This window comes from Equus asinus, chromosome X, assembly GCF_041296235.1.
Source record: "Equus asinus isolate D_3611 breed Donkey chromosome X, EquAss-T2T_v2, whole genome shotgun sequence".
Classification (NCBI taxonomy): Eukaryota; Metazoa; Chordata; class Mammalia; order Perissodactyla; family Equidae; genus Equus; species Equus asinus.
Window position 1 is genome coordinate 139,088,579 of NC_091820.1, and position 23,811 is coordinate 139,112,389.

Genomic DNA, 23,811 nt, shown 5'->3' on the forward strand with positions numbered 1-23,811 from the left:
CGAGGGTCCAGGGCCGCTGCGCGCTCGGTTTGGTCTCAGGCCGCGTTCAGGTCAGGCGCAGGCGCGCCAAGCCCCGCGGCGCCCCCCCAGTGCGCCTCCACGCCTCCGCCCTGGGAGCCGCCATCTTGCCACTTCCCCTCGCCCGGCCGTCCGCGGGCGTCAATAGCGACTTTCAGCACAAAACAAAGATGGCGGCTGCGGCAATTGGGGAATGCCCGGATGAGAAGGCCTCAGACAAGCTTGGCCCCGCCCCCCCTTGGGAACTGTCCCCCGGGTCGCAGAGGGGACACACACCCGAGCAGTTGCTTTTAAGTAGCAGTGGGGACAGGGTATAGGTTGCTGAGAGTGGTTGACGGGAGGCATTAAGTTCGCGCCTCGGGCCAGGGAGCGGACGTTTTCCCGCTCTACACACTCAGTGGCCGCAAGAGAGGCGGCCCGAGGTCCGCTGCGGGTGGAGCCGGAGGCGGGGCGAGAGTGGGCGGTGACGCGCCCGGCTCCCAGGCTCCCAGGCTCGCCAGCTCCGCCCCCGGGCGCCACCACCTTCGCCCGCGCCCCAACAAAGTGAGCCGGGACCCGCGCCCAGCGCCGCCGCGAGCTGGACCCCTCTGGCTCCCGCCCCGCCGGCCGCAGGGTGGGCAGTCAGGCCGACCGGCGGAGCCCGAGCCGACCAGGCGCGCGCGGTAGAGTCCCCCGCGGCCCGGCGTCACCTCGCGTCACCCCGCCTCGCCCCGCCTCGCGTCGCCTCACTTGCTTCCCAGAGCTTCCCGCCCCGCCCCGCGCGCAGGCGCACGGCTGCTCTTCGGGTCCGCCCTTTTTTGAGATTTGAATTTCCCCTAGCAAAGCGAGAGAAACAAAATACCCGGATGGTGATCGCTGGCCTTTTCGCGCCAATCCTGTAAGTTCCCACAACAAGCTTGAGAGGTGGGTACCCAGGTCGTCCCCATGTTCCAAATCTTGCAGAAGGCCGCCTAGGCGCCTGGGCTGCACCGTCATCCTCACTGCCAGACGCAGGCTGTAGTGCGCGGTTCCTGCGCTAATGTCCGGGAGCTTGGAGCGACAACAGATGATTTTTCTACTTTCATTTTTTTTTCACCGGCCTGTAGCCGAAATTTGGCCTTTCCTGCAATTACTTGTGTAGGCAGCAGAGCGCAGAGCGTTAGCCTGGTGACTTTGTCACCAATGGAAATGACAGATCATTTCAGATCATACAGCTTTTGTTGTAGATAGCCTGAAATTAACTAAATTCCGAGACGTACTGGCAAGCAAAATAACTACTTTGAAGTTACTGTAGTTATTCAACCTGCCCATAGCTCCTGTGATTTAACCTATTAATGAAGAAGCACATATGTTACCGTATGACACAATTTCAAAAAAATTTTGGTTTTTTTGAGGAAGATTAGCCCTGAGCTAACTGCTGCCAATCTTCCTCTTTTTGCTGAGGAAGACTGGCCCTGAGCTAACATCCGTGCCCATCTTCCTCTACTTTATATGTGGGACGCCTACCACAGCATGGCGTGCCAAGCAGTGCCATGTCCGCACCGGGGATGCCAACCGGAGAACCCCAGGCCGCCGAAGCGGAACGTGCACACTTAACTGCTGTCCCACTGGGCCGGCCCATCAAAAATATTTTAATAACGTCTTTCGACAAATTTATGTCTTAATTCTCTGTCTCAGCTTATGCATTTGGAAGCATTTGTTTGAGAAAGGCCAAAGAGGCCTGTGACACAGCCGTAGGACAAGAGGCCTCACCTGTGTGGCTGTGCCACCAACTGCCCTAAGTGACCTTGGCTATACACCTCATCTCTCTGGCCCTGAGTCCCTCCCCTGTGAACTAAGGGAGCCAAGCTGCCGATCACCAGGGGCCTTGGCCACGTTCAGCAGTTCTCTCCCCAGAGTTCAGGAATCACTGTGGTTGCTCCTGGCTCCTTGGGCATCCAGTGGCCCAGGTTGACCTCACCTGCTGGGGGTGTCCCACATTACAGCCCTTAGGCTGGCATCCCCTTATCTGCAGAAAGGCAGCAAGGTTGGTCAGGGGCACAACAAGCAGTTGTCATAAATGTTACAGGCCAAAGAAGCCACCAGTGTGACAGGTCGCAGTGGCTCCTGCTTAGACGCATACAGCCCTAGGAAGCAGGAGACTGAAAAGAGCATGTTTAATCCCTTAGCCAGGAGACTGTCATGCTTTTCAGGACTTCTCCACAGAAGACCCCAGAACTTTGGGCCTATGCGGTTAAGCCCTAGGCCTTTATGTGCCAGGTGCCGGGGAAAGCTGCGAAGAACTTTGAGTGTCAAGTAACCAGGGTCATGGCAGTTTGGGGGTATGGAGGAGCTAGTCCGTAAAGTACCCACCCTGGTCTTCCTGGTGGACTCGGGAAGACTGCTTTGGTTACATGTCGCTTTCAGCTTGCACAAGGGCTCAGGCAGACTCTGCCTGGCGCTGCAGAGGAGTCTTTCCACACCCTTCCTGAACCTCTTTCTCTATCGACAGTGTTTGACTCCTGCCCCGGCCCTCCTCCATGCTTGCTGGCAGACAAGACGGTCAGGCTAGCGTGGGCCACATGGGGCCCCGAAGGCCTGGCACTTCCCACCAGGGAGCCAGGCCCCAGATGGGTGCAGGGAAGGACCCAGAGCCCAGGTGGGGCCTCAGCTGGTGTCTCAGCCGGAGTCAGGAGCTGAATGGGGAAGCGCCCGAGAGGAAATGACAGCTAAGTTGAGGGTGTGAGCAGGCCAGGCACAGGATGGAAGGAGGACTGCAGAGTCCCATTCTAGCTGGAGGACAGACTGGGCCTGAGGAGCTTGCAGGGCCACCTGGGAATGGCACTTTGATGTCTGGCCAAGAGGTTGGGACGTGATAGTGCGTGGAGTAGAGAGCCGGCCACTGAAGGGTGCTAAGCAGAGGCTGACATGAGCCAATCCAGGGGCACTTGAGGAAGATGCTGGCGGCTGCTGTGTGCAGATCCCGTTAGCAGTGGTCAGCCCCGAAGTAGGAACCCCGGGGAGGGGCGGCCCCCTGGGCCTGGAGGCTCCTTAGAGAGGAAGGGGTTGGGGGAGGTGTGCAGCAGTGCCATGTGCTGAGATGGAGGCTTGTGGTCAGCGAGGGGATGCAGAATTGGGGTAAGGGCTTCACTTCACTCATGGAAATGCTGGGCCTCGTGCTCCTCTGAACAACAGACCCCCAAGGCAGAATAGGAGCAAGAAAGCTCAGCAGTCCCCTCCCCGGAGAATCCAGGTGGGCCTCCAGGGCCCATCTGAGAAGTGAAATGGCAAATAGGACCAGTGAGGGCGAGGAAAAGGAGCAGAGGCACTGGCTTTGTGCTGGAGCTGAGCTGACCTAAAATGGAGCAGGTCTGCACTGGGCCCGAGGGAGAGCAGCCAGAGCCTGCGCCCTCCCTCGGGGACCCCACCTGCAGGCGGGGCTCTGTGCCTCGAAGTGCACGAAATACCACTGCTAAGGGCACTACATCGATAGGCACTCATTTAATCCCTGTGACGACTCTGCAGGAGGGAGGTGCTGATGGCGCCCTTGCTCTACAGGTGACACAGTAGACAGTCCCTCTCGTTCCAGTACCTGCCTGCCTGCCATCTTGGCTTTGAGTCATTTCCAGAGCATCACTGCTCTTCTCTCTTTTATATTAATACATTTCTCGGCTACTAGGCAAACTCACACCACAGCTGGCTGTGACAAAGCAGTTGACAGTAAGTCCACATTGTTTCTAAATTGTCTGTCTGCTTCTGTGACTGCAGGAAATGGAAGGTTTTATTGTGGGCCAAGGAAAGGTGATTTCGGACTGTACAGCAGTTTGGGGGAGGGGAGGAAGCCTGGGGGATGGCGCCCTTGCTGCCTGGCCTCACACCTGACAAGCAGAGGGGAGATGCTTATTATGCTTGTTGTCCCCTCCTCCCCCTCCCCCTCCTCCACCGCCACAGCTGTGCCGTCCCTTGCCTGGGATTCCAGAACTCGGACCACAGCTAATGGACTCGAGTTCAACTGGGTATTTGGTTAAAAGGGCTTTGGGGCTGGCCTGGAGACGTCCACGTTTCTAATGCCACTGAGGTGGGAAAGCCCGTTCTGAGTTGTCACAGCAGACCTAGGGAGGGTTTAAGTCTCTGAATGCAGTGACTCTAAAGGAACTAGGGCAGTGAGCAGGATTTTTATAGCACACAGATGAAAGAAGAACAGCACGGGTGTCAGGAGAGAGGATTCTAGAGGCCCTGCATAAGAGGGCGTCCATACTGTGGGAATCACTTCACTTTGATCACTGTTTTTCTGATGAAAACTGTTGGTGGATCCTGAGGCTGAGAGTCGGGAAGATGGAGGCTCTTTTTTGGATGGTTTTCTTTCTAACCACACTCTTTTTGTAACCACAAAGGAAAAAGGCAGAACGTTCCTCCGCTCGTGCCAGCCAATCAGCGGGAGCCCCGGCTTCCTCTGGCCTGCCCCCGCCACGCTGCTGGGCCGGGCGGCGGCCGCCTCGTGGGCAGCGTGGAGATCACGGGACTTCTTCCTGCTGGCTGCTGGCTCAGCGGGGAGGCCGAGGAGCGTTTGGCAGAAGCTGTTTATCTGAATTCTGGAAGAACCGTGGAGGCCGCCGCTCTTTTAAATGCTCTGCCTTGAGTCACACCTAGGCTTCCAGATGAAGCCTGAGTCGGGGCGGGCCCTCTTCCATGTGGCTGTGGCCAGCTGCCTGTGCGCCGCCACCGTCTATGCGGGCCTTTTCCAAGGTGTCCTGGTCCAAGTGGGCTATGAGCACTATGCCGAAGCACCGGTAGCCAGCCTCCCCGCCTTGCTAGCCATGCCCTTTAACTCGCTCATTAACGTGGCCTATGTGCTCCTAGGAATGTACTGGCTACAGAGAGATGCCAGCGCGCCGGGGCGCCCCGTAGAGGTGCAGAGGGTTCGGTACATGAAGGACGTTTTTGCTGGCATGGCCCTGGTCTATGGCCCCGTTCAGTGGCTGCGGATCGCGACACAGACGTGCCCTGCTGCCGTGCTCGACCAGTGGCTCACCTTGCCCATCTTCGCATGGCCAGTGGCCTGGTGCCTCCTTCTAGACAGGGGCTGGATGCCCTGGGGCTTCCTCACCATCGAGTGCCTCTCCCTGTGCAGTTACGGCCTTGCCCTGCTGCACCCCTGGGGGTTCGAGGTCACGCTGGGTGTACACATCGCAGCCACTGTGGGCCAGGCCCTGCGTGCCCACAGGCGCTATGGCAGTACCTCCTCAGGAACATACTTGGCTCTGGGTGTGCTCTCCTGCCTTGGCTTTGTGGTTCTTAAGCTGTATGACCGTCAGCTCGCACGGTGGCCTCTCTTCCAGCGGCTCACAGGCCACTTCTGGTCCAAAGTCTGTGATGTGCTCCAGTTCCACTTTGCATTCTTGTTTCTAACAAATTTAAACACTCGCCAAAGACTTCCTCCTGAGGGGAAGATGCATTAAAGTATGGAAAGAAGCTACTTACAGCCGCTGCCCCCCACCATCGACGTGGACATGGACTAACAGATGACACTCTGTCATCAGTGTTCAGTTTCCTGGGTGTGAGAAGACAGGGTGATTACACGGAAGACTGTCCCTTCCTTCAAAGTGATGGGCTTCCGTATTTAGGGGTGAAATGTTATACTCTCTGCAACTTAACTTTCAAAGAGCTAAAGCAAATATCTAGGTTCAGGGGATGTGGGGTTTATTATACTATTCTTGTAACTTTTCTGTAATTTGAAATTTTTCAAAATAAAATGTTGGGGGGAATGACCCCAAGAAATCCATCACATTCGCAGTTGGAGAGAGAATGGTTGTTTGTAATAGCTTTGGGATCTTGGTTATAAGTGCAGGCCGGTGACAGCAGGGTTACTGGTGAGTGTCCCCAAAGGTGACTAGGTTCAGGGAGACTGAGTCACATTAAACACAAGCCCAGCAGACTGATGGGGAAATCAGAAGGCCAGAGCATGTCACCATGACATGACATCTGTGACTGACACAGGTCACATGGAAGCCACGTCACCTCAGGTCCTTTGTAGAACAAAGCAGGGCACGTCTAGATGAAGAAACACGTATAAATGTCCAAAGTTGGATTCTCAATAGGATGTTGCTTGGCAGGTCTACCCTCAGAGCCAGCATGTGGCTTAGATGTCCTTAGTAGCTAGGGTTTCTCAGGTGTCGTGTGTCTGTCGCCATTAGAGAGACCCAGAGCATGGTCTGAGCGATCCCTGCATTCCTGTCACCCCAGGTCCTTAGGAACCATGATGTTTGATGGCATCTCAGGATGGGGCCCTGGAGTTGGCATCTTTAAACCCCAAAGCGTGCTTCTTGTACAGATGACAGTGTTTGAACCAGAGAGCCTAGGGGTGACGCTGGGGCCCAAGAGATGCTGAGGATTCTGCCTTTGGGTTGCCCTCTGCAGACCCGTGGAGGCCATGCCCTCTGCATGCTTTCCTCCCACTTGTTCATGTATCTTTAGAAGCCCGCTTCATCCCCTGCAACCTGAAAGGCATCTGGTCTTTAGAGACAAGCAAGGGCAGAGCAGAGCAGACGCCTGTTCCTGCCGAATGCTTCTCAAGACCAGCCCCCGACATGCCTCTGCGCAGTGGCCCCTGGGGCCCCTCCCCCTGGAGCCTCCCTGGTTGACCTACAGGCCGCTGCTATGACTACCAAGATGCTTTTGAAACTGAGTACCTGGACCAGATGTTCTGTCCATCTCAGGTGGGTGGTGGGTCTAAACCAAGCTGTCACCTGAAGAACCCAGCAGGTGAGAGCCCACAAGCATTGCCTCTGCCTGGGCGGCAGCCAACCAGCCTCTACTCCTCCCCCAAGGCCTGCGCAAATGGTGGGGCCTGATCCAGGCCTTGGGGCCCAGAGGCAGGGTATGCAGGCATGTGAAGAGCAGGGGCAGCATTTGCTTGGGGAAACAGCTTTGGTACGTTCGTTGTCTCGGAGGCTCTATACGCCCCAAAAGAGGAAAAAGGCAGGCCGGCCCAGTTGCGCAGTGGTTAAGTTCCCACGTTCCGCTTCAGCGGCCTGGGGTTCCTGGTTCAGATCCTGGGTGTGGACATGGCGCCGCTTGGCAAGCCATGCTGTCTCAGGCATCCCACGTGTAAAGTAGAGGGAGATGGGCACGGATGCTAGCTCAGGGCCAGTCTTCCTCAGCAAAAAGAGGAGAATTGGTGGCAGTTAGCTCAGGGCTAATCTTCCACAAAAAAAAAAAAAAGGAAAAAGGTTATAGGTGTCTCCAGAGAGGCCACCTGTACTTGGAAGAGGCCAGAGAGAGGGAGGGGGGAGATGCACTTGCTTGGGTGGCTCACGTAGAGACGGGGGTTGGGAGAGTGGAGGAGTGTGGGGGACCAGGGTCTTGTATAGGGCGGGCTTTTCACCTGGTAGCCAATTGAGTCCCCACTTTGCTGTTTCTCTCTTAGTGGCTGTCCCCTCGTTGACAACAGAATTGTCGGGCCTTTGCATTGTCTCATTCATTCCACACTTTCGAGCTCCAATAACATTTTATTTTATTTTGTTTTATTCTATTCTATTTTTGCCAATACCTATTTAATAAATAACCCTGAGAACCTTCTGGTTTCTATTCCACTCCTCTGTCAGGCTGCGTCCCCACAAGAAACAGGTGGCACACTCAGATTAGGGTGATTCAGGACAGTTTCATGGAGTACTATGCACACCACTGGGAGGAGGGGCCACAGGGAGGCCCTGGGCGCGGGGGACTCCACCCAAAGGAGAGACCCGTGTGGAAGGGACACCTCGGGCGGGGCAGACTTCCAGAATCCCAACCCTACTCTCTCCTGCCGGGGCTCCCATCCAAAGATGTCAGATGGAATGCAGGACAACGAATAATGTTTTAGTACCAGTGTCCCCCAAATCTCACATGAGACGTGCTTATACTAAAAGATTGTTCATTGTTTATCTGAAATTCAGGTTTAACTGGTGTCCCATCTTTTTATTTGCTAGACCAGACAACCCTACACTGAGCCGAGCCGACCAAAGCCAGAGGCCTGGAACCTTCTCTCCCTGCCCCCTCTTTTTGATCAGTGTTTCTCAAAGTGTGGCCAGCGTTAGCCACACGGCTTCCTGCATCCCCACCGGCCCTGGCCACCTCAGCCCTGCCTCAGGGTTCAAGGGTGCCAGCAATGTTTGAGATGCTAGAGGAAAGAGGCTGGTGGCTGTGCCCCCTCCTAGCTCTGCCCTGAGCTCTGCAGCCCTTTCGTCCGCACTGCCTCTGAGGAGTTCTTCTTGCCCCTCCCTGTTCATTTATCCGTTGTCGTTGTTGTCACTGTCTCCGTCTTACCCCGCACAGCTGAGAAGCCAGTGCTTGCCAGATGGGCCCTCTCCCTGCGTTTGGCCTAACGGTTGCAAGGTTCCAAAGCTGGGAGGGATCTTAGAAACTATCTGTGCCAACCCCCTCATTTCACAGAAACTGAAACTCTAGAAGTTGGGCTTGGCCAAAAGTTGCAACACTGAGCATCAGAAACCCAGGCGTCCTGCCTCTTCACCCAAAGCATGGCTCTCCCTCTCCCTCGAAGAAGGGACAATAGTGTTGCCACCTGGCCTCTTCCTTGCTTTCCCATACCATAGCCTGGGAATTTGCCCCCCAGTGAAAACGGACACTGCCCCAGCCCGGTTGCGCTTTAGTGATGTTCCGTGCTCAGCTGGGGGCTGGCACCAGGCTCCTTCACCCTATCCTCATCCAGTGCGGGGATGCCTTCCCAGCTTTCCTTCTACGAGCAGTGCTGCTGGAAACTGCGCATCCGCCTCTGCAGCACAGAGCCCGCCGTCCTCCGGGTCAGTCAGGGGTGCGGTGGAAGTGCAAGCTCGCGCGGGTTTCAATCCCTGGGTGCTTTTCCCACTGACGCTCATGATGCACATTTCTCCCGGCTAGGCATTAGCACGCTGTTTCAGTTTGTGCCAATCTGACGGGGGCGAAGTGAGATCTTACTGTGATTATAGCTCATGCCCCTGCCACACACACGTGCAACACGCACAGGTGCACAACTGGTGCGTGTGCATTTGTCTGTTGGGAGTTAGCATTTGTTCTTCTGTAAGTTGCTTCTTTATGTCCTTTCCTCATTTTTGGACTTTTTCTTCCATTTGCAAGAGCTCTTTTTGTAGTATTACAAACATTAATCATTCATCTGTCACACAGATGATAAATATGTTTTCTTAATCTGTCGCTTCTCCCTGGCTTTGTGGGGATGTGCAGGCAGCATGCATAGCACACGTAGCCGCGTGTGTCTGGATTCTTGTTCTTTAGAGCCTGGGGTTCCGGCCTTGCTTACAACAGGCCTCTGGGGGCCCCGGTTCTCCTTGTCTGTGCATCAGTTGGCTCTGTCAGGTTTCAGCATCTCCTATAGCTGCTTCAGATGTTTGTCATTATAAAATTTTAATTATAAGATTATTAAAAGTAATAATTGTTATAAAATAGTTCAAATTTACACTTAGAAATAAAACACTGCAGCTGTGATCATTGTCAACATGGCAGTGTCCCAAACCCTGGTGAACTGGTGCCCTCCGTGGTCATGTCTCGTGGGGAGAGGAAGTGCCGCGGCCCTGTGTGAGCTGTTTCACAGCAGCACAGCCAACAGGCAAAGCATTTCCCTCCTGCCTCTGAAGGTCTCCAGGAGCAGAAATCTTTGGATAAATATAAACTAGGTGATTTACATCCTCAAACGAGCCCCCAAATAGTCGTGTGCTTAGGGGCGCCTCTTCCCCGACTAAGTGGAGGCCTGCGGCCCTGGCTGTTTCAGCCTCAGTATATTTCCGCCGCCCCCCCACCCCTGAGTGCACTGCTGCCAAGCGGGCTTCATCCTGGGTGCCCCTCACACCGCCGCTGCCTCGCTGCTCAGTGAGCGGGGGGCTGGCTGGTTTCCAGGGCCAGGCCCCTGTGGGGCTGGAGAGCCACCCAAGCCTGGTTGCTGTTGGCAGCACGGCAGGCCCTTCTAACCATTTTCATGTTTTTCTAGTCTTTTCTTCCGCTTCCCGCCTTTCGCTTTGATCTTTGTCCTCTGTGTCTCTTCAGAACCGCTGACTTCTGGTTTTACTTCTGCCTCTTCTTTCTCAGCCCCGCCTGACTTCCACTGGGGCCTCTGCCAGGGTATCTGCACCGCCACCAGCTCGGCTGTCTCAGGTCTCTTCCTTTAAAAGACATGGAACCTGACAGATTCAGTTGGAGCCCCCAGGTGACCACCATCCGAAGTTGGGGAGCCCCTACTCCTGGCACACTCTTACGCCTTTCCCGCGTGTCGGCATATGCACCAGCAATGTATACTACTGCCTGGCGTGTGTTGTAACTTTCTACAAACGCATCATGTGGTCCACATCCTTCTCCCACTGGCTGCAGGCCTGGATCGGTGGGAGTTTTCCCCCGGTGTCCTGGGGCGCCCATTAGGGTAGTTCCTCCTTTGCTCCGCGCCTCTCTGCTTACCTGTGAGTGCTTCGCAAGGAGATCTGCCTGCGTGCAGCACAGCTACACTTCCGCTTGACTACAAGTTGCCAAATCCCTTCCCAAAGAGCTTGCCGAGATTACTGCCCACCAGAGTTCTGTTGCCCCACAGCCTCACCAGCGCTTGGTGCTGTGAGAGGATTTACTGTCTGCCGGTCTGATGGGGGAGACTCGAATTCCATTTCCTTCTCCTTTGCCTTTCCTGGCTGAAAATCAATATTGCCTGAAAAAATTAGTCATAGTATTACCATAGATCCAGCAGTTCCACTTCTGGGGGTCTCCCCAAAAGAAGGGAAAGCAGGGTCTCAAAGCGCTATTTGCACCCCCATGTTCACAGCAGCGTGATTCACAGTAGCCAGGAGGTGGAAGCAACTCAAGTGTCCATCAGTGGATGAACGGACAAACAAAATGAATATTACTCAGCTTTAAAGAGGAAGGACACATGCAACAGCATGGATGAACCTTGAGAACATTGTGCTAGTCAAACCAACAAGTCACAAAAGGACAGATACTCTGTGATTGCATTTGTGTGAGGTCCCCAGAGCAGTCAACTTCGCAGACACAGAAAGGAGGCTGGCGGAGGGTGCCGGGGCTGGGGAGGGAGAGGGAGTTAGTGTCTCATGGGGACAGAGTTTCTGTTTGGGAAGATGGAAAGTTCTGGGGGTGGATGATGGTGATGGTTGCACAAAATATGAATGCTCTTAATGCCACAGAGCTGTACACTTAAAAATTGTCAAAATGGTAATTTTATGTTATCTGTACTTAACCACATTTTTAAGAAAATCGATGTTGATCTCTGCAGTTCACTAGCTGGGAGACCTTGGGTGAGTTTCCTCAGCTCTCTGTGCCTCAGCTTCCTCTCTCTACAAGGAGATGCTAGCAGCAGCGGTGAGGAGTAGCAGAGGGAGCCCCAGAGCAGCCTAGGCGAGAGGCTGCCCAGAGTGAGGGGTCGCTCCTGTCACCTCTGCACAGCCTCGCTGCTTTCCTACGGCTGCATTGTTGGGGAGAAAACACCGTCAGTGGTGGTAGCTCACAGTTATGGAGGGTTTACTGTGCCAAGGAAAGTAAGTTTAGAGAAGTTGAATGACCTTCAAGTTCACGGAGGTAGGAAGTGGCCAAGGTGGGGTTTGCCCTGGGGCCTACAGCCCTCCCTCCCTCGGCAGCTACTTTGTTGTTGTAACTGCAGCCTTCGTCACCAGGACTTGGGGATCCGAATTTCATTTTGAAAAAATGTTTTTAAATTGAGTAATAAATCACTTACTGTCCAGTTCACCCATTGAAAGTGGACAACTCAGTAGGGTTTAGAATATTCAGAGGTGTGCAGCCCTCACCACTATCTAATTCTAGAACATTGTCCTCACCCAAAAGAAACCCTGTGCTTGTTAGCCGTCACTCCCCATCCCCCCCCCAGCCCCGGGCGCCCTCTCATGTGCTGCCTCTGTGGATCTGCCTGTTGTGGACATCTCAAGTTCATGTCCAGTTCAGGCTGGTTGAGACCACCAACCCATCAACTGGACCTGGGCAAATGCTCAACGAGTGACCTTTTTGACATCAAGAAGCTAAAACTTCACCCTCAGATCATGGGAACACTGCCATTTTGTACATATGCGTCCTATGAAGAGCCACGAAGCTTGACTACACTTATGCAGATCATTGGTTACCTCACTTCTCCTTCCCTCCGATCACCCATCCCCACACTCCAGCCTGCCCCACCCCCTCATCCCGGAAATAGCCCTGAGCCCCTCTTTTCAAGGAGGTGGATCTGAGATTGAGTCTCCTGCCTCGTCACTTGGCTGCCTTGTGATTAAACCCTTTCTCTTTGCAAACTCGTCATCTCGGTGATTGACATAATCGTGCAGTGGGCAAAACAAACCTGGTTCGGTAACACCAGCTTCTCAGCTTCCCCAGAGAGCACCCTGCCCTTGCCAGGTGAGCCATCCGGAAATGTTAACTGTTTGAAACTCTTCATCTTTGCTATTCAGGTGGGCTTTTTTTCTAGATTGTTCTTTATATTGTACAACCCAAACAGGTGGAAGAGCTGAGCCTGTGACACCCAACCCTGAGGCAACCTACCCACCCTACTGGGGGCTTCTGTGGGGGTCAACACAACAAAGACAGATGTGACCTCTGAGAGGGCTTTGGATGGGAGGACTGTCAGAGATTACAGAGATTGTCATATTGTATCAAAACCGCAACCTCCAGACATTTGGTATTTACTAGAGACACACCTAAAACATTTCCGTGAAGATACGGAAAATGTGAACAAGCCCAATAACTAAGGGCGCTCTGATGGGTGAGTGTCCTCCCCCGCCCCGCCATGTCCACCACGAGTGGCATCTAAAGACAATGGCAGCGTCCTAGCCATAAAGCAAGAAGCAAGTAAGTTCAAAGACTTGGTGTCAGACCACATTCTCGGAGCACAGCACACACACACACACAATCACCGTACCTTGCAAAGCTTTAAAAATGATAATGAGAATTTAAAAATACTTAGAACTACATTAATCAAAATAACTACACAATAAAACTGGTGGATGATAGTGACAGTGGTACTTGAAGCTTTCAAAGCTCACATATTTAAATAATTTCTTTGAGCCGAAACATGAAGCGTACAACTTGAACCTTCCACACATGCACAGTGGAGCTTCCATCAAACCAACTCCCAAAGGTAAACACTATTGTGACCTCTGTCATTACAGATTGGTTTTGCAGGTTCTAGAGCTTCATATAAATGGGAGCACAGAGCATGTGACAGTCACACACACATCAGCAGTTCATTCCTGTCTACTACTGAGTGGTGGTCCATGGTATGGACAGACCACAGCTTTGTTGAGACCACAGCTTTGTTGATCTGTTTGCTGTGGCCAGGCATTGGGTCGTTTCCATTTCCTGGCTGTTATAAATAAAGCTGCTGTGACACTCATGTCTAAGCCCTTGTATGGATGTGTGCAATCATTTCTTTCTGGTACACACCTAGAAATGGAGTTGCTTGCTTAGGGTAGGTGAAGTTCAAGTTCATGAGACACTGCCCAACAGTTATCCAAAGTGGCTGTCCTAGTTGACACTCCCCCTGGCTCCTCGTCCCTGCCGACACTTGGTATGACAATCTTTTTCATGTTAGTCATTGTCGTTTTTATCTTGCATTTCCCTATAACTGATGAGGTTGAGCATCTCTTCGGCTGCCTCTGTGTCTGCCCTAGTAGGGAGAGCAGGAGGCAGCAGCAGAAGAGTGGGAGGAGGGGAGGGAGGGAGGGCAGAGGAGAAGGGGGGTTCAAGGAGGGGAGTGTGCAAGCAGGGAGGGAGGGTGGGAGTAAGGGCAGGGCCTTGCAGGGCCAGGCTCCTCACTCTCGAGCGACTTGAACCCTTGAACCCCAGGCAAGGTACTTTCTCTGTGGTCTGAGTGGTGGCTCTGCTCCGGGCCCGCTGGCTCCTGGCTGGGAAGCAGGGAGATTGGCCACAGAGGAAAGAGACCAGCTGAGCAGAGAAGAAAATGGGGAGAGTTGTCAGAGAGCCACCCCTGTACCAGCCTCAGGCCTAGCGAATCCTCAAATGAATTCTTTCTGGCCTTTCAGAAACAAGTAGTCCCAGTGTATTAAAGAGAGTAAAGGAAAGCTTCCAAATGTGTTTTATAAAACCGGAAGAACCTTTTTCTCCCAGGAGCACATTAGCACTACACAGACAGTCTCTGTGGGTCTTGGTCAGCTCCATTCCCAGAGTCCAGAGCCACGTCTGCTGCTCCATGGGCCCTCCTGGGCTGACTGACTGAATGAATCTGGTTTCCAGACTTGACAAAGATCACACACCCACACCACAAAGAAAACTGCAGATCATTTTCACTTATAAATATCGATGCACAGCTTAAAAATATTAGCTAATATAATCCAAAAGCAGATTAAGAAACAAATATACCATAACCAGTGGATTCATTCCAAGAGTGCAGAGATGATACAGTTAGGAATTACGTTACTATAATTAGTAATATTAATGTGTCAAAGGAGGAAAACATGACATCAATAGATGTCAGAAATGTATTTGAAACAGTTTGAGCATATACCCAAAAGAACTGAAAGCACAGATAGGACCAAATATTTGCACACCAGTGTTCACAGCAGTGTTACTCACAATAGCTGAAAGGCGGAAGCAACCCAAGTGCCCATCAGCGGATGAACAGAATGTGGTCCCTCCACACACTGGAATAACATACGGCTACGAAAAGGAATGAAGTACTGACATGTGCTACAACGTGGACGGACCTTGAGGACATTATGCTAAGTGGAAGAAGCCAGCCACGAAAGGACAGACACTGTGTGAGTCCACCTGTGTGAGGTCCCGAGAGCAGTCAACTTCAACTTCACAGAGACAGAAAGGAGGATGGCGGCCGCGGGGGCGGGGGGGGGGGGGAGGGGATGGGTGCACAACAATATGAATGATCTGAACTTAAATGCCACTGAACTGTACAGTTAAAAATGGTCAGAATGGTAAATTTTGTATGTATATCTTACCACATTAAAAAAAAGGGACTCAATAAAGGAAAGAAAGAAAGAAAAGGTATTTGATAAAATTCAATGTTCTTAATAACATAGAAATTGGAATAGATGATGTTCCAGTTAACTATTGCTGCATAACAAACTACCCCAAAACAGTGGCTTCAAACGATTCCATGCGCTCATTTTGCTCATGAATCTGCAACATGGGCCGGGCTCATCTCTGCTCTCTGTGGTGTCAGCTGGGGCAAGCCCACCGAAGGCCAGAGTGTCCGTTGCCAAGTTGGCAAGCGGGGGAGTTGGTGCTGGGTGTTCGCTGGAGGCTCAGCTGGGGCTGAGGGCAGAGGGCAGAGGGCATTGGTTCCTCTGCGTGTATGCCTTGCCATGTCCCCTTCCTCACAGCGTGGTGTCTGGTTCCAAGGGTGAGCATCCCAAGAGAGGGACCTAGCCTTGGAAGTCACTAGTGTCCCTTCTGCCGGACTCCATCTAGTCAAGGGAGTCACAGAGGCCCACCCAGGGTCAAGGGGACTCCACCTCTTGCTGAGGGAGTGGAGATGTTCTGGAAGAGCAAGTAGGATGGAAAATATTCCAGCCATTTTTGGAAAGAAAAACTTGCAACAGATGATAGCTTCATGAGCTGATATATATATATATATATATATATTTTTTTTCAATATATCTATCTCAAGGCAAAAGGCAGCTTAGTGGTGAAACACCAAGAACAAGACAACATCCCTGTGATCACCATTATTATTGAACACTGGAAGAGAGAAATACAAGGAATACCTGGTGGAAGGGACAAAGCAAAGCTGTCATTGTTTGTCAATCAGATTTTGTATAACTGAAAGTCCAAGAGAGTCAACTAAAAAAATAAGCACACACAGTCAGTTGGCTGGTTACAAAATTAACACCATACTGAAAAAGGGTGGGTTTCCATGTGAAAACGAGGTAGAAAATGTATCGAGGGACCCTGTGCTGTCCCCATTTCCTGTAGCAACACCACCCATGAAAAAAACCAACCAATATGCAAGAGAGCTGGCATCTTTCCGCTCTCAAGTGTCATCTGGTGAGCCGCAGGGAGGTGCTCCTCCTGGCGACCAGGCCCCACAGCAGAGAGGGCTCGTCCCCTGCCCGCAGCTCTGAGGGGGGTTTCGGAGACAGCCGTAGTGGTGGTGAGCCCAGCAGCTGCCCCTCATCAGTCAGGGAGGCACCTTTCCGGTCCCAGTGGGCTAGAGTGGCCTTGGAGGCAGGCCTGCTTCTGGCTCTCTTTGCTGGGCCTGCCCTGAGACCTCACATAGTTTTCTCCTGGGGCTTGTCTGATTTGATCATCAGGTTTCACTCCTTTACCATCTTTGTAGTAGTCTCAACTCCTTAAGACAGCAGAGGCTGAGGCCATCATTTTTCAGGGCCCCTGTAGTTTGTCTCATTGTGGTTCTTAAACCCAATGGTGTTCATTTTCAAACATTACCCTTGTAACCAATTCAAAGCACTCCCCTGCACAGGAGTCCATCTGCCTTGGGCTCTGACCTCTTCCTCTCCTCTTAGCTGGGGTGGGGGGGCTCAGTAGGGGATCCTTGTGGGTAAGAGTCAGTGACATGGCTCACTTGAGACCCACCCTCCCTTTGCTGTGCCAAGCGGTGGCTGAGCAGCTGCCTGGGCCTGGGCCTGGGCCCACCTCAGCTGCCATTCACGCCAGCCCCCAGCACCAGGAGCTCGGCCACCTCCAGATGAGACCGGGGTGATTCAAGCAGCCCTAGTCTCCAGGAGTGACTCTCCTGAGGCACCTCTCCCTTGTCTTTGCAGAGGGCAAGCCCCCCTCCACATCCTCCCTTCAAACGTTGCAGCAGCCAGTGCCCCTCGTCGCCCGGGCACCAGTGGGGCAGCTGGCGGTGTTGGTGGGGCCAGTGCTGCTCTCAGCGTCTCTCAGCAAGCCTGAAGGACAGGCGACTTCACCCAAACGCGGCAGCTTTTGACCTCAGAATGTGAGCTATGCAGCCGAGAGCTAAAAGCACAGACCATCACCCAGCCTCTCATCTCCCCGTATTAATGTGACTTTACTAGGCCAGGAAATTCTTGTCTAGGAAGAGGAAGTTGCAAATAACTTTATTGTTTATTTCAGGAACTTCCTGAAAATCCATTTGTCCAAACATTAGATTATTCAACTAGCCTTCATCAGGGGAACAGCCCCCCAGTGAGAACACTCGATGGCTCAGCTGGGCTTGTCAGGGGACCATTTAGTCTCCCAGGTTACCCTCAAGCCCTCTCCTTGCAGGGCCCACCCATCGTACACAAGGTGTGCTCTGTCCCAGTCAGATGTCCCCACGGAAAGACCTGCCTGAAACTAGACTGACAAACCAAATTAAAAACACGCCACCCTCAGAGCCGGCCCAGGTGGCGCAGCGGTTAACTGCGCACATGCTGCTTCTCAGCGGCCCAGGGTTTGCAGGTTTGGATCCCGGGTGCGGACATGGCACCGCTTGGCAAAAAGCCATCCTGTGGTAGGCGTCCCACATATAAAGTAGAGGAAGATGGGCACGGATGTTAGCTCAGGGCCAGGCTTCCTCAGCAAAAATGGAGGACTGGCAGTAGTTAGCTCAGGGCTAATCTTCCTCAAAAAACAAACCAAAAAAACACCCCACCCTTGACCTCACCTTCCAAGAAGCTTCTACGGCTTTATCAAGGTTGTGGTCTCCCTTACTGCAGGCAGCAATGAGCTTGGATTTGCTTGTCCAACTAGTCTTGGTGGTCTCAGAGGGGAGTGGGAGCCGACAGTAGCCTAGGGGTCTTAGTTATGAACTCCAAAAGCAACATCTTTTCCTAGCCCTATGTTAAAGAAGAGCAGGAGCAAACGGTCCTTCCCGGCTCCAGGAGAAACCCTTCTGGGACCAGGTATTTATTCCTATTTCATTGTCAAACTGGGGACGGAGCAAAGGAAACTAGCTTCATTTAATCTACAAGTTCAAATGTATTGGCATAAAGTTTTAGTATTTAGTATTTTTAATTTTAATTTCCTCTTTAACCCAAACTTTATTTAGAAGGGTGATTTTAAATTTCCAGTTGGAGATTCTACAAGGAGGAGGTGTTATCTTTTCCTGGTTCATCCTAATTTCTTTGCATTGTATTCAGGGGTCTATCTGATTTCCACTGCCCGGAATTGGTTGACATTTTCTTTGTGGCCCGCAGCACGATACTTTTCTGAATGTTTCACGTAATACTTTTCTGAATGTTTCACGTACGTTTGAAACGAGTGTGTATTCTCTGTTTCTTGGGCGCAGTTCTGTGTGTAGACCTATCAGATCAATGTTGGTCTTTTGCATAAAATATTTAAACATTAAAAGATAAACTCATACCAGAAGAAAACATGAGTGGATTTTTTTTTTAAAAGATTGTATTTTTTTCCTTTTTCTCCCAAATCCTCCCGGTACATAGTTGTATATTTTAGTTGTGGGTCCTTCTAGTTGTGGCGTGTGGGACGCAACCTCAGCGTGGCCTGACGAGTGGTGCCATGTCTGGCCCAGCATTCAAACCGGCAAAACCCTGGGCCGCCAAGGCAGAGCTCGCGAACTTAGCCACTTGCTTATGGGGCCAGCCCCCATGAATGGATTTTTAAAATGATCTTGAAGTGGGGAAAGCCTTTTAAAGCCTGAGATTGCAAGTCAGAAGCTGTAAAGGAAAAAATTAAGAAATTTTTGCATGGAAAGTACCATGAACATACTCAGAGACACATCACAAACCAGGATAGAATATTTGCAATACATATGGATAGAACATGGACCCATCTCTCGCTACTGGTAAGAAAAAGACGCATGGGGCCGGTCCCTGTGGCCGAGTGCTTAAGGTCGCACGCTCCGCTTCGGTAGCCTGGGGTTTCGCCGGTTCGGATCTTGGGCGCGGACATGGCACTGCTCATCAAGCCACGCTGAGGCGGAGTCCTGCATGGCAGAACTAGAAGGACCCACAACTAGAATATACAGCTATGTACTGGGGGGATTTGGGGAGAAGAAGGATAAAAAAAGAAGAAGATTGGCAACAGATGTTAGCTCAGGCGTGAATCTTAAAAAAAAAGAAAAAGACTCACAACCCTGTGGAAATCTCACCACAGATGTGTCTAGATAGCTTACATGAAAAGAAATTCAAAAGGCCAATGAAGACAATAAAGGCATGTCCAATCTCACTCAGACTGAAAGAAATGCAAATAAAAAGCAAGATACGCTTTTTCACCCATTAGATTTGCAAAGGTGAAACTTTTTCCAAAACCTAGCGTTGTGTGGGGGCCACTTTGGGCTACATCTATCAAAATGACCCGGGAATCTGGCTCCTAGGAGTCTTGCCTAAAGATCCCTTTGTCTAAGTGTGCAAAAAAACATGTGCAAGGATGCAGGACTGCTTACGATGGCAAAAGCACAAACAGAAAAACTGGAAGCAGCAGAGGACGTTAAGTCATCTTCTGCTCCCGCGGTGTCTCTGGGGCGGGATCACCAGCGCTGCCCATGGGAGGGGAGTGTAGAGGCTGGTGGGGCTGTTCTGCTGGGGTGGGGGCGAGATTGCAGGCTGGGAAAGTGAGAAGGAGTTTTCCTACTCTGCACACTACATGTCTGTACTGCTTGGCTTTCTTTGTAATGAGCAGGTATTTTTAAAAGGAAAAGTTTGTTTTTAAAAAAATGGGCTCTGAAAATGTTCTGGCTAGAAAAAAAAAAATGGCCACATGGTGGCTGGGACTGAGACTCCCTCTGATCCCAGGTTGGCTTTGCTCCCAGCCTGCTCACTGGTTGCTGTGGAAACAGGCTGAGCGAGGGGGAGTCGGTTATCTCGGGTGGCCATTAAGGCAATGACTCAGCAGAAAACCCAACCCAAGAGGTACGTCTCCAGTCTTTGCCTGCTGACTTTCATTCTCTTCTAGAAAAACCATAGCGACAGAGGATTTCTGATGTCACATTTGCAATTTGGTGAGATGACAAGAAATGGACAGGGTGGAGAAGTCAACCTTCTCTTCTAGTTTCTCTGCTCTCGTGTCCCTAGGAGACCATGGGTCCCCTTCCTGCTGCCGCCTGTCCTTTGGCTCTACTGAATGTGCCGCCTCCACTCATGGTGCTTCGCTCGAGACTATCCTGCTGACAGTGTAAAGCAAGCTTCCTTTCACGAGTGCTCACTCAAGGTTGCTACAACAACTGGTGGCCTGTCGACCACAAGCATGGCTCTTGGAGATTTTTAGAAAAAAAAAAAAATCAAAAAAAGCCACCCACCACTAGTGGTGGGACTGAGTATGTTTTTTGTTTTGTTTTGTTTTGGTTTTGGTGAGGAAGATGGTCCCTGAGCTAACATCTGTGCCAGTCTTCCTCTACTTTGTATGTGGGATGCTGCCACAGCGTGGCTTGATGGGCAGTGTGTAGGTCCATGCCTGGGATCTGAACCTGTGAACCCCCGGCTGCTGAAGCGGAGTGTGTGATCTTAACCACTACACCACCAGGCCGGCCCCAAGTATAGTTCATAAATTCAACTGAGAGTAAAGCTAAGGGACACAGGTTTGGTTTGACTTCATTCTGGCTGGCCTGGGCACAGATCTGTCTTGACTGAGGGTAAACCAACCACAGAGTTTCATATCTGAGTTTTGTGTTCATGTTGACAGAAGTGAGAGACCCGAGTGGCAGGAGAGGAGCCCAGAGGGCCAGGCAGGGGTGGAGCACCTACAGTAGGGTGGCAGGCTGCTGTAGCTATCCTTGACAGACATGATGGTGGCCTGGGCCAGGGTGGGGCCACGAAGGTGGTACGAGGCAAATGGGAGAAATATACAATTTGGAAGATAAGATGCCTTGGTTATTTGGTGTTGGGGGTGTGCGTGAGGGAATGAGAGGAGTCAAGAATAACTTCCTGAGACTTTTTCTGATTCTGGCCATGATAGAGTATATCAGGTTAACTGTCACTGATAACAACTGTAGAAGCTGGACAAAGTGTGTATTTTTAAAGAACCATTGGAAGGCACTGGGGGACAAGCAGTGAAGGTATGATGAGATAAGGGCGCACGCAGGAGGCAAGCACTACAGTCACCCTGGCTTGTCCCCAAACAGCAGGGGAGAAAGGACAGAAGCAATATTTGAAGAGATACTGGCTGAGAATTTTCCAAAACTGACAAAAAGACATCAAACCCCAGATTCAAGGATGTTATAAACATTAAGCAACATAGATACAAAGAAAATCTGGGCCAGGCACGTCATCAGAGTCACACTGCTGGGCATCCAGTGCAGAAGAGAGCTCTTCAAAGCAGCCAGAGGGAAACAAGACGTTGCCTGCAAAGGTGCCAGAATGAGACCAACAGCTGACTTTTCGACAGAAATAATGAAAGGTAATGGGGTGATATCAGTAAAAGTGTGGAAAGAGAAAAACTGCCAGCCTGGAGTTCTATACCCAGCAAAATATCCTTTACAAATGAGGGCAAAATAAATCCATTTCAGGCAAAGATTCAGGCAACCCAATGCCAGCCTATCTGGACTACAAGAAATATGGCAGGTTGTTCTTCCAGCTGAAGGAAAATGATCCTACACCTGACAGGATGCTCAATATCATCAGTCAGTAGGGAGGTAGAAGTCCAAACCACAGTAAGATAGCACTGCACACTCACTCGAACGGCTGTCATCAAAAGGAGGGACAATAACAAGTGTTGGGGAGGACGTGGACAAATTGGACCCCCCATACACTACTGGGGTGGAAATCGTTTGACAGATCCTCAAAATGTTACACATAAGTTACCATATGACTACATGAATGATTTGAACTTAAATGCCACTGAACTGTACAGCCCCAAACTGTCCATCAGCTGGAGATGGTTTGTGTGTGTGGTCTCTGCACAGGATGGAAGGAATGGAGTCCTGACCCATGCTGCAGCATGAGTGGGCCTTGAAAACCAATGCTAAGGGAATGAAGTCAGACACAGAAGACTGCCTTTGTATGATCCCGTTTATATGAAACGTCCAGAATAGGTAAAACCATAGAGACAGAAAGTAAATTAGTAATTGCCTCAGGCTGGAAGGAGGACAGGGGAGGATGGGGAGCGGCTGCCAGCAGGCACAGTGTTTCTTTTTGCAGTGCTGAAACTGCCATAAAATAGGCTATGGTGGTTGGGGCCAGCCTGCGGCCGAGTAGTTAAGTTCACGTGCTTCACTTTGGCGGCCCGGGGTTTCACGGGCTCGGATCCTGGGCGCAGACCTGGCACCGCTCATCAGGCCACGCTGAGGCAGCGTCCCACATGGTAGAACTAGAAGGACCCACAACTATGTACTGGGAGGCTTTGGGGAGAAGAAACAAAAATAAAGTGTTACTCAAAATATCCTGATGTCTATGTTGTGGGACCCACAGAGGGCTTTGGGTAATGTTTGTAGGGGTGGTCAAGATCCGAAACAGCTGAGGATGGCTCATAGTCCTTAATGTCTCCTATAGTGATGTTATCCTCTCATGATTTTCTTGACCCCATTTTTCTGCCAAGAAATGAAGTAATTTGAGAAAGAAAGGGAGGGAGAGATGGAAGATGGAAGAACAGCTCTGCAGTGCTCCACGGAGACCACTAGGAAGGGAGGACACGTGGGTGAAACGCAGGCAAGAGGGGTGGGGAATGCAGGGATGCAGACCCAGGCCTAGGTTCACCCTAGAGTAATGACACAAGTGACATGGAAAGAAGGTGAGATAAGAGAGGGAAGGCCTGAAGAGCAGATGGGACAACAGGAATCAGTAACACAAGCACATCAGGCTCCTGCTCAGCGGGCACAGAGGTTCTGGGTGGGGTTTAGCTAGTGGTGGTGGGTACATCACACTGCTGCTGAATGGGATACAAATGGTTCAAATGACACATATCATGTCACATATATTTTACCACCATAAACACACACACACACACACAACCATATCGGCAAAAACATTCAAATGTCCATAGATAAACAGTGGTTGCCAGGCTGGATTAAAGGGAAAAAACAACAACAATATACTGCTTAAAAGAGACACAGTGTATTTTTTTTAAACAGCCTTATTGAGTTAGAAATGACGTAAAATAAACTGTATGTATTTAAAGCCTACACTTTGACAGTTTTATTCGTGAAACCATCACCACATTCAAGAGACTAAACATATTCATCACCCCCCAAAAGTGTCCTCCTGCCCCTGGTGGCCCCTCCCTCCAGCCCATCCCTCCCCACCCACCCCTGGGCAGCCACTGATCAGCTTTCTGTCACAAGAGATAAGTTTGCAGTTCCTGGAATTGTATATAAATGGAGCCAAACGGTGTGTCTGCTTTTCTTGTCCGGTTCCTTCCACTTGGTGTAGTCATTCTGAGCCCAATAGTGTGCTCCCTTTTATTGCTAAGTAGTCTTTCGTTGTATTAACACACAATTTGTTTCTCTAGTCACCTGATGGCCATTCGGGTTGTTTCCCCTGGCCGGCTCTTGTGAACTGAGCTGCTGTGAACATTTGTGTATAAGTCTTTGTGTGGATGTGTGAATTTATTTCTCTTGGGCAAGTCCTAGGAGTGGAATAGTTGTAATATAGTATAAGTGGATGCTAACATTTTAAGACACTGCCAAGCCATTTTCCAAAGTGGCTGAACCATTTTACAGCCTCACCAGTAGTGGATGAGAGTTCCAATTGTTCTACCATTTATACGGAAATACAAAGGGCCTACAATAACTAGGACAATCTTGCTTTTAAAGATTGGCACCTGAGCTAACAACTGTTGCCAATATTCTTTTTTTTTCTGCTTTTTTCCCCAAATCCCCCCAGTACATAGTTGTATATATATTTTTTTAGTTGTGGGTCCTTCTAGTTGTGGCATGCCACCTCAGCATGGCCTGATGAGTGGTGCCATGTCCGCGCCCAGGATCCAAATCAGCGAAACCCTGGGCTGCCGAAGCAGAGT

At 51.1% G+C, this 23,811-nt stretch overlaps 1 protein-coding gene across 1 annotated transcript; it reads left to right on the forward strand.

Annotated features, from left to right (window-relative positions):
- Positions 1-4,465: 4,465 nt before the first annotated feature.
- On the forward strand, positions 4,466-5,754 carry TMEM187 (transmembrane protein 187). The gene has a single exon (XM_014832505.3). It carries the CDS (start codon positions 4,602-4,604, stop codon positions 5,433-5,435), a length of 834 nt encoding a protein of 277 aa, XP_014687991.1. The 5' UTR covers positions 4,466-4,601; the 3' UTR covers positions 5,436-5,754.
- Positions 5,755-23,811: the final 18,057 nt, after the last annotated feature.